The sequence below is a fragment of the Euprymna scolopes genome, chromosome 9 (assembly GCF_053919585.1).
Source record: "Euprymna scolopes isolate OS-2025 chromosome 9, ASM5391958v1, whole genome shotgun sequence".
Classification (NCBI taxonomy): Eukaryota; Metazoa; Mollusca; class Cephalopoda; order Sepiida; family Sepiolidae; genus Euprymna; species Euprymna scolopes.
In genome coordinates this window covers 76,481,824-76,494,415 of record NC_136490.1, presented here as the reverse complement: position 1 = coordinate 76,494,415, position 12,592 = coordinate 76,481,824, and the positions used below count along the sequence as shown (strand labels likewise).

General features: G+C 25.6%; 1 protein-coding gene across 6 annotated transcripts in view; it reads right to left on the bottom strand.

Moving 5' to 3' along the window:
* Window positions 1–12,592, bottom strand: part of LOC145284712 (band 4.1-like protein 4A) — a 402,359-nt gene that overhangs the window by 32,532 nt on the left and 357,235 nt on the right. For all 6 annotated transcript variants that reach the window (XM_080133620.1, XM_080133623.1, XM_080133622.1 and 3 more), the window contains 4 exons: window positions 10,300–10,362; window positions 9,258–9,314; window positions 8,577–8,645; window positions 5,331–5,408 (listed from right to left, as the gene is read on the bottom strand). In XM_080133620.1, coding sequence (XP_079989746.1) covers window positions 5,331–5,408; window positions 8,577–8,645; window positions 9,258–9,314; window positions 10,300–10,362 — 267 coding nt within the window. The remainder of the gene's footprint in view (window positions 1–5,330; window positions 5,409–8,576; window positions 8,646–9,257; window positions 9,315–10,299; window positions 10,363–12,592) is intronic.

Here is a 12,592-nt window from a genome sequence, read left to right as displayed (position 1 = left end):
ATAACCATAATCATTTTACATACTCTAAAAGCTAACAACTTATAAAAAATAATTTTAGATAACCATAATTATTTTACATACTCTAAAAGCTAACATCTTATAAAAAATAATTTTAGATAATCATAATTATTTTACATACTCTAAATCTAACATCTTATAAAAAATAATTTTAGATAACCATAATTATTTTACATACTCTAAAAGCTAACATCTTATAAAAAAATAATTTTAGATAACCATAATCATTTTACATACTCTAAAAGCTAACAACTTATAAAAATAATTTTAGATAACCATAATTATTTTACATACTCTAAAAGCTAACATCTTATAAAAAAATAATTTTAGATAACCATAATTATTTTACATACTCTAAAAGCTAACATCTTATAAAAAAATAATTTTAGATAACCATAATCATTTTACATACTCTAAAAGCTAACAACTTATAAAAAATAATTTTAGATAACCATAATTATTTTACATACTCTAAAAGCTAACATCTTATAAAAAAATAATTTTTGATAACCATAATCATTTTACATACTCTAAAAGCTAACAACTTATAAAAAATAATTTTAGATAACCATAATTATTTTACATACTCTAAAAGCTAACATCTTATAAAAAAATAATTTTAGATAACCATAATTATTTTACATACTCTAAAAGCTAACATCTTATAAAAAAATAATTTTTGATAACCATAATCATTTTACATACTCTAAAAGCTAACATCTTATAAAAAATAATTTTAGATAACCATAATTATTTTACATACTCTAAAAGCTAACATCTTATAAAAAATAATTTTAGATAATCATAATTATTTTACATACTCTAAAAGCTAACATCTTATAAAAAATAATTTTAGATAATCATAATTATTTTACATACTCTAAAATCTAACATCTTATAAAAAATAATTTTAGATAATCATAATTATTTTACATACTCTAAAAGCTAACATCTTATAAAAAATAATTTCAGATAACCATAATTTTTTTTACATACTCTAAAAGCTAACATCTTATAAAAAATAATTTTAGATAATCATAATTATTTTACATACTCTAAATCTAACATCTTATAAAAAATAATTTCAGATAATCATAATTATTTTACATACTCTAAAATCTAACATCTTATAAAAAATAATTTTAGATAATCATAATTATTTTACATACTCTAAAAGCTAACATCTTATAAAAAATAATTTTAGATAATCATAATTATTTTACATACTCTAAATCTAACATCTTATAAAAAATAATTTCAGATAATCATAATTATTTTACATACTCTAAAATCTAACATCTTATAAAAAATAATTTCAGATAATCATAATTATTTTACATACTCTAAAAGCTAACATCTTATAAAAAATAATTTTAGATAATCATAATTATTTTACATACTCTAAAAGCTAACATCTTATAAAAATAATTTCAGATAACCATAATTATTTTACATACTCTAAAAGCTAACATCTTATAAAAAATAATTTTAGATAATCATAATTATTTTACATACTCTAAATCTAACATCTTATAAAAAAATAATTTTAGATAACCATATATATTTTACATACTCTAAAAGCTAACATCTTATAAAAAAATAATTTTAGATAACCATAATTATTTTACATACTCTAAAAGCTAACATCTTATAAAAAATTATTTTTGATAACCATAATCATTTTACATACTCTAAAAGCTAACATCTTATAAAAAAATAATTTTAGATAACCATAATTATTTTACATACTCTAAAAGCTAACATCTTATAAAAAATTATTTTTGATAACCATAATCATTTTACATACTCTAAATCTAACATCTTATAAAAAATAATTTTAGATAACCATAATTATTTTACATACTCTAAAAGCTAACAACTTATAAAAAAATAATTTTAGATAACCATAATTATTTTACATACTCTAAAAGCTAACATCTTATAAAAAATAATTTTAGATAACCATAATTATTTTACATACTCTAAAAGCTAACAACTTATAAAAAATAATTTTAGATAACCATAATTATTTTACATACTCTAAAAGCTAACATCTTATAAAAAATAATTTTAGATAACCATAATCATTTTACATACTCTAAAAGCTAACATCTTATAAAAAAATAATTTTAGATAACCATAATTATTTTACATACTCTAAAAGCTAACATCTTATAAAAAATAATTTTAGATAACCATAATTATTTTACATACTCTAAAAGCTAACATCTTATAAAAAAATAATTTTAGATAACCATAATTATTTTACATACTCTAAAAGCTAACATCTTATAAAAAAATAATTTTAGATAACCATAATTATTTTACATACTCTAAAAGCTAACAACTTATAAAAAATAATTTTAGATAACCATAATTATTTTACATACTCTAAAAGCTAACATCTTATAAAAAATTATTTTTGATAACCATAATCATTTTACATACTCTAAAAGCTAACATCTTATAAAAAATAATTTTAGATAACCATAATTATTTTACATACTCTAAAAGCTAACATCTTATAAAAAAATAATTTTAGATAACCATATATATTTTACATACTCTAAAAGCTAACATCTTATAAAAAAATAATTTTAGATAACCATATATATTTTACATACTCTAAAAGCTAACATCTTATAAAAAAATAATTTTAGATAACCATAATTATTTTACATACTCTAAAAGCTAACATCTTATAAAAAAATAATTTTAGATAACCATATATATTTTACATACTCTAAAAGCTAACATCTTATAAAAAAATAATTTTAGATAACCATATATATTTTACATACTCTAAAAGCTAACATCTTATAAAAAAATAATTTTAGATAACCATAATTATTTTACATACTCTAAAAGCTAACATCTTATAAAAAAATAATTTTAGATAACTATAATTATTTTACATACTCTAAAAGCTAACATCTTATAAAAAAATAATTTTTGATAACCATAATCATTTTACATACTCTAAAAGCTAACATCTTATAAAAAATAATTTTTGATAATCATAATAATTTTACATACTCTAAAAGCTAACATCTTATAAAAAAATAATTTTAGATAACCATATATATTTTACATACTCTAAAAGCTAACATCTTATAAAAAAATAATTTTAGATAACCATATATATTTTACATACTCTAAAAGCTAACATCTTATAAAAAAATAATTTTAGATAACCATAATTATTTTACATACTCTAAAAGCTAACATCTTATAAAAAAATAATTTTAGATAACCATATATATTTTACATACTCTAAAAGCTAACATCTTATAAAAAAATAATTTTAGATAACCATATATATTTTACATACTCTAAAAGCTAACATCTTATAAAAAAATAATTTTAGATAACCATATATATTTTACATACTCTAAAAGCTAACATCTTATAAAAAAATAATTTTAGATAACCATATATATTTTACATACTCTAAAAGCTAACATCTTATAAAAAAATAATTTTAGATAACCATATATATTTTACATACTCTAAAAGCTAACATCTTATAAAAAAATAATTTTAGATAACCATATATATTTTACATACTCTAAAAGCTAACATCTTATAAAAAAATAATTTTAGATAACCATAATTATTTTACATACTCTAAAAGCTAACATCTTATAAAAAAATAATTTTAGATAACCATAATTATTTTACATACTCTAAAAGCTAACATCTTATAAAAAAATAATTTTAGATAACCATATATATTTTACATACTCTAAAAGCTAACATCTTATAAAAAAATAATTTTAGATAACCATATATATTTTACATACTCTAAAAGCTAACATCTTATAAAAAAATAATTTTAGATAACCATATATATTTTACATACTCTAAAAGCTAACATCTTATAAAAAAATAATTTTAGATAACCATAATTATTTTACATACTCTAAAAGCTAACATCTTATAAAAAAATAATTTTAGATAACCATATATATTTTACATACTCTAAAAGCTAACATCTTATAAAAAAATAATTTTAGATAACCATATATATTTTACATACTCTAAAAGCTAACATCTTATAAAAAAATAATTTTAGATAACCATAATTATTTTACATACTCTAAAAGCTAACATCTTATAAAAAAATAATTTTAGATAACTATAATTATTTTACATACTCTAAAAGCTAACATCTTATAAAAAAATAATTTTTGATAACCATAATCATTTTACATACTCTAAAAGCTAACATCTTATAAAAAATAATTTTTGATAACCATAATCATTTTACATACTCTAAAAGCTAACATCTTATAAAAAAATAATTTTTGATAACCATAATCATTTTACATACTCTAAAAGCTAACATCTTATAAAAAATTATTTTTGATAACCATAATCATTTTACATACTCTAAAAGCTAACATCTTATAAAAAAATAATTTTAGATAACCATAATTATTTTAATATTTGTGCTTTAAAAAAAAAATTTGGTATAAAGAAACTTTGATTAAAAAAGTAGCAAATTCATTAAACTGTTTTTATTCTATATCACACGAATCGGCAAAACCTAGATATGGCTTTAAAGTTCATAATGAACACTTAAAATCACTTTGGCCATGTAAAAAGTCAGTTTTCTTTGCAACAGTCACTGGATCTAATAGCTATTGTGTTAGCATTCACATTCTAATTGAATGCAAATAACATGCATAATGATTTTACTCATAAAAAGTATATATTGAAGAAAAATTAGTAGAAATTAAATTAAGCCAATTCATGAAAACATCATTTTCATACTAAATATTTATTATATAAAAAATATGAAATTAAATTTGTTAAGATTTTATTGAAAAGAACAGAACACGTTAAGTGAAAACAGTGAATAGAAATATCAGAAGTAATTTTTTAAGAATTGTAAAAAATTTTGCGAGATATTGTAACATTCATAGTTTCATAACATCACATTCATACTGTAGAAAATGTTGCGGTCACACCATATTCACAAAAAAACAACTGTCACTTCTACATCATAGTAACTGATACATTTATATAATAGTAACTGTCACATTATCATTGTTGTAAATGTCACATTTACATTGTAGTATTTGTTACATTTATATTATAGCACCTGTCACATTTATATCATTGCAACTGTCACATTCACATTGTAGTAACTGTCACATATTTATCACTGCTCAAGTTACATTAATTTCTGAAATGATTTTTCAGATAAAATGCATGTATTTTTTTATAGTTTTTGTTTTTAATATACGCATTGTTATATACTGAATAATATATGAATATACATAATATTGATATACATTATTTCTTACCCTCCACTGCGGCCACGTGACTTGCTGTAATGTTTTGATTTAGGAGAATGCTTGATTCTATATGCATGACTTTTTGTCCTGGAATAAATGGAGAAGCAAATTTTGATTTGGATTTTCAAAGATATTTTTAAAAGAAAAAGCGAAATAATTGTTTGAATTTTTCTTGAAGAAAAACAAAATATTGTAAAGAGCAAATATTTTTAGTTTTTTTATAATATCTTTACATTTGTGATTGAAATCATATTATAAAGATTTGTTTATTTAAAAAAAACAGTTGATAAGCAAGGAAATTTGTACATATGTGTTCAGACTTAATAAAACTGAGTTTACCCAAAATTAAAACAATGAAAAATAAGGATAAATCTGCATAGTTTTTTAAGTGAAGATTTTTGTTTTTTTTTTCGTACTGGAAATTCTATATCTATTTGACAGACACAAAAATTATAAAAACTATTTATTTTTATATAAAACACATTAATCGACCCAAAGGCTGTAATAAAATCAGAAAAAATTTAATTTTTATTATTGTTTCATCATTTTTATTAGACTAAATGCAAGACATTCGAGGCTGCCATATTGGTTACAAAATCTGGCCCTTTTACGGTTTTACAGATTGGCCTTTTTAAGGCTAAATTTGGCCCTTTTTATCTTTTCATGCAACCGTGTTTTACTTAAGAGTATAAAAAAGACCAAATTTGGCCTTAAAAAGGCCAGTTTGTCAAATGTTAGAAAGGACAATTTTTAAAAGCAATATGGCGGCGTTGAATGTCGTAAATTTAGTCTAATAAAAAATGATAAAAAAATAATAAAAATGTAATTTTTTCTGGTTTTATTTCAGTCTTTGAGTCGAATAATGTGTTTTATATAAAAATAAGTTTTTACAATTTGTTTGTCTATCAAAAAACGAAAACAAATCAAAAGATAGCATCGTGTAAGAGTTGAAAGCAGTTGACACTATAAGTTTGGGGACAAAAATGGATGGTCACATTCAATGCTGCCAAGACTAAACTTGTTTCCTTCAATAATTACAAGAAACCTTCTCTACCACCAATGGCCAAAGACTCTTTATCTAAAAGTACATCTTTTAAACTCCTTGGCCTAACGTTCACAGTAAACATGAGTTGGAACAATTACATTGAGAACATTGCCAGGAACGTTGCGAAGAAGGTAGGTTCTCTCTACTGTGCTAGAAAGCTACTTACGCCTGAAAGTATCCTGTACCTCTATAAGGCCACCATTCGCCCAAGTATGGAGTATTGTTGTCACATTTGGGCTGGTGCATCTGCTACTAGTCTCTTGTTCCTAGACAAGGTTCAAAAGAGAGTCGCCAACCTGATAGGTCCTCAACTGTCATAAGCTTCAGCCTCTGTCCCATCGACGAAATGTAGCATCCCTTTGCCTTTTCTACAAGTACTTTAATGGTGAATGCTTCAACGAACTGCAAGCACTTGTACCCCCTCGACGTAAATACCCCCGACAAGCAGCAAAATCCCACCTCTTCACAGTTGAGATCCCTAGATGTAAGAGAGCCTTCTACTCCAGTAGTTTCTTCCCCAGAACCGCTAGACTTTGGAATTTCCTTCCGAGTTCCTGCTTCCCCAACTGTACTGACATGCAGAAGTTCAAGTGTAATGTAAACAGACATCTTGCTTCCCAACTCCCCACATAGTACCCCTGTAGCTTATCCGTGATAGTAGCCCCCTATATCAAAGTGGCAATAAGCCTTGTTTGGGGTGAAAATGTAATAAATAAAAAAAAAGTAAGATGGTTGAAGCCTAGGTAATTTTTGGAAAATATATAATTAAAATCGTCCCCACTAAGAGTAAAGAAAAAAAACAAACTATATATATAAAAGGCAAAATGTGTACATGTATGTGTGTGTTTGTATGTCTCTCAAAAACATTCGACAGAGACAACGGATCCTGACGAGATCAATATCATTTTGAAGCTCGACCCTTCGGACGACAAATATTGAAATATTAGCCAAAAACATTAATTCCTTCACCCTCAACTGGGCAGTTTTCTGCAGGAGGGGTCGGATTTTCTGACGCTATTTCCGCAAGTCATCTTTTCTTTTTGATTGACACTTAATTTGAACACTTTCGACTTCCGGTCACATCATGGAGCATCGGTAAGACATTAGATTTTCTTTCACTTTCTTTTCCACCTTCATGTCACGGTTTTGAGCCTGCCTTTTTTTTAACACCACTCTCCACCCAGGGTTCTTACACCAAGGACACACACCCGGGCAACACCGGGTACCCCCCTCCCTGCTGCTACCATTTTTTTTACCCTTTTCTCTACCCGGTCTGCCTACTTTTGTTTAATCCCCACCCCCACCCTGCTACTACCATTTTTATAAACACCTCTCTCCACCTGAAATTCCTAATGTTATTTTACCCCTACACACCTCTCCCCACCCATGCAGTATAAATATAAAAAGAAAAACGTCCCCAAAAAAAGACAAAAAACAAAATGAAAACAAAAAAACATAGCATCCTGTAAGAGTCGGAAAGCCGCTCCCAAATTGAAAAATAAATAATGGTATTCATAAATGTTTTTTTTTTTTTTTTTCAGTTTTTTTATGTTAGAGGGCATGTTGGTATGTAGGCACTTTGTGCATAGATAAGTGTAAGGTTAACAGTATTTAAGTTTCTGTTTTTGAGTGGTTAATATATTTATATTTGGTATTTATTGCCTCATGTAGAGAGCGATGCTATATTGGAAAATTTCTGGAGCATTCATTTATGTATGAAGAAGTGGATTCTGGGATAATAGAATTGGCTCATCTCAGCCAATTGGATGGGGTGGATTTTGAGAAGAGAGAAATTATTATTTTTGAATCGGAAAATGGAAAGATTATGTTATGTGTATGTAGCTAATAACCACTTACGATGGGTGCAATGAAAGTATCATAGGAAAATGTAGAATTGGTCCCAGTGTCAACTGACAGCAGTGGGAGGACTAAATATTTATAGAGAAAAATAGGGACTCCTTTCTCTATAGATGTCGTAATTGTGATGGTGTTGCTCCTAGGATGCAATATACTATTTTATTATAATGGCTTAATGTGTCTAAAATTGTGTTTGAAAATTACATAAGGCAAATAGCCTAGACATTAGTATGTGGCATCTGTTATTGCAAACCTACAATACTTGGTCCACAGGGGAATTTCTGCAATCAAAATCTTATATATAGGAGATATAGAAGAATAGGAGATAATTTAGATAAACAAAATTTACTTACTCTACTTTTGTATAAGGAATTTCTCTGAGTTGATCTTCAGACCAGTCATCTGTTTCAACCAAATTGTACCTAGAGATGAAAAGAAAAAGTGTACCAATAGATTTAAAGAAAAAAATACAGTTATAAAAATTCAAACCAATTTTTTTAAAGAAGAAATACTAAAAAAATGAACTTTTAAAGAAATCGAACTTAAAATAAGATAAAGTTTATTTTCATCCAACATAGTTTTATTACTTAACGAAATAATAAATTTCAGATTCATTGTGTTTATTCGTCTATTCAGAATCACTATTCAAAAAATGTCTCTCAGACGAAAGTTTGAAATCTAAAAAGAATCTTTTTATTCACTCTGATATTATTCTCTCTTGAAATATAAATACATTGATAACAAATATTCTCCAGAACATAAATTTTGTGTATGTTTACCAATCTAACTTTGAATCTTATAGATTTGTCATTTTTCAGTTGAAATCCATACAACAACGCAGCACAGCTCTAATCAATTCTAAGTTGGTAGATATGGAATACTTAATGAGTGCTGATATGAATTTAATATTAAAAAAAAGTCACATTTAATTACGTATTCACTTGCAGACTCACCAAACAATTATGTTTATTGTAAATCTTTACAACTTGTAGATAAAGTGGCAAGTGTGTTGGTATGGAATAAAAATCACTTACACAAAATGGTTCTTTAACTCTTCTGGTGGACCTTTGTTAGGGGATTTGCTTCTTCGTCTTGATTTAAAAAAAAAAAAAAAAGAAAAAATGCATTATATTTTTTAATTTAGAATATATACAAGTTTTCTACTAAAAAATTTTTTTTTTAAATAAAATGCAAATTAAAGGGATACATAGTTCGGATTTGGTTCAATTGTAAAATTTATATTTTTAGATATTCTTCAAATATAAACAATTTCAACAAAATCTCTATTTTTAAAATGCAATTTACAACATAAACAATCCATGTTCATCTCAAAATAAAATAATTTGCTTAAACTTCATAGATGTAGCGAATCAGTATTCTGCAAATGTTCTGCAAATGTTTTGCAAATTTTCTGCACATGTTTTGCACATGTTTTGCAAATGTTTTGCAAATGTTCTGCAAATGTTCTGCAAATGTTTTGCAAATGTTCTGCAAATGTTTTGCAAATGTTCTGCAAATGTTTTGCAAATGTTCTGCAAATGTTCTGCAAATGTTTTGCAAATGTTCTGCAAATGTTTTGCAAATGTTCTGCAAATGTTTTGCAAATGTTGCAGCTTTTCATGTTTACGCAATTTGTATTGTTTTACTGAACGTTTAACAAATGTTTAACAGTATAGAAGTTTAACATATATATATACATATAGAAGTGTAGAATCGTTAAATTTATTGAATCAGTGCAAAAAAAAAAATGAAAATTTAGAAAATATTTGAATGTTGACTTATCAGATTAGCAGAAAGAGGAAGAAGAACGGGACATTCTTAGAGTGCACATTAACATATCCAACATTTAATGTTAAACAAATATAAATAACTGTTGGTGTATTTTGTACGCATATAAATTTAGCCACACAAGAATGATTCTCAAAAATATTGCAATTAAAAAAAACAATTAAATTCTTCAGTTTTCAAACAACTAAAACAAAATAAGATTTTATAAGTTCTGTAAGAAAAACATGATGTAAACTTGCTTTTGGGTAATTTCTTCCATTTGTAATGAAGAAAACGGGTAATATTTACCTTCTTCTCCGTTTTTGTACACCCTCAGCACCTGGACCACCGGAATGCATAGGGGAGACAGCACTGGGAATAGAACGCAATAGTGTTTCATTAAATTGCAAAAAATGTGCAAGATGTAAAAATTAAAAAACATTGACTTCATTGAAGAACAATATTATTAGCAAGATTTATAGCTTTGTGAGCTTTCTCATCTTGGAACAAAAAATAAACTGGTCTTGAAAAATAAATCTACAACATAAATACAAGATTGATTATGATATACACACACATACAAGATTGATTATAATATACACACACATACAAGATTGATTATGATATACACACACATACAAGATTGATTATGATATACACACACATACAAGATTGATTATGATATACACACACATACAAGATTGATTATGATATACACACACATACAAGATTGATAATGATATACACACACATACAAGATTGATTATGATATACACACACATACAAGATTGATAATGATATACACACACATACAAGATTGATAACGATATACACACACATACAAGATTGATAACGATATACACACACATACAAGATTGATAATGATATACACACACATACAAGATTGATAATGATATACACACACATACAAGATTGATAATGATATACACACACATACAAGATTGATAATGATATACACACACATACAAGATTGATAATGATATACACACACATACAAGATTGATAATGATATACACACACATACAAGATTGATAACGATATACACACACATACAAGATTGATAACGATATACACACACATACAAGATTGATAACGATATACACACACATACAAGATTGATAACGATATACACACACATACAAGATTGATAACGATATACACACACATACAAGATTGATAACGATATACACACATACAAGATTGATAATGATATACACACACATACAAGATTGATAATGATACACACACACATACAAGATTGATAATGATACACACACATACAAGATTGATAATGATACACACACATACAAGATTGATAATGATACCCACACATACAAGATTGATAATGATATACACACACATACAAGATTGATAATGATATACACACATACAAGATTGATAATGATATACACACACATACAAGATTGATAATGATATACACACACATACAAGATTGATAATCATATACACACACATACAAGATTGATAATGATACACACACATACAAGATTGATAATGATACACACACATACAAGATTGATAATGATATACACACACATACAAGATTGATAATCATATACACACACATACAAGATTGATAATCATATACCCACACATACAAGATTGATAATCATATACCCACACATACAAGATTGATAATCATATACCCACACATACAAGATTGATAATCATATACCCACACATACAAGATTGATAATCATATACCCACACATACAAGATTGATAATCATATACCCACACATACAACATTTATAATTATATACACACACATACAACATTTATAATGATATACACACACATACAACATTTATAATGATATACACACACATACAACATTTATAATGATATACACACACATACAAGATTGATAATGATATACACACACATACAAGATTGATAATGATATACACACACATACAACATTTATAATGATATACACACACATACAAGATTGATAATGATATACACACACATACAACATTTATAATGATATACACACACATACAACATTTATAATGATATACACACACATACAACATTTATAATGATATACACACACATACAACATTTATAATGATATACACACACATACAACATTTATAATGATATACACACACATACAACATTTATAATGATATGCACACACATACAACATTTATAATGATATACACACACATACAACATTTATAATGATACACATACAAGATTGATAATGATGCACATACAAGATTGATAATGATACACACACATACAAGATTGATAATGATATACACACACATACAAGATTGATGATGATATACACACACATACAAGATTGATAATGATATGCACACACATACAAGATTGATAATGATATACACACATACACAAGATTTATATTGATATATGGTTTTTTTACATGGGCATCACCAAGTATCAAGCCCCTGAAGCCACTCGAGGATAAGGGTTAAAGAGTGTACAGTAGAAATTGGCAATATAGCAATCGTTAGTAATGGAAATTTGTTGAATTTGTTAACTTATATGGAAAGGCTCATCAAAAACTTATTTACGTTAGACTTCAA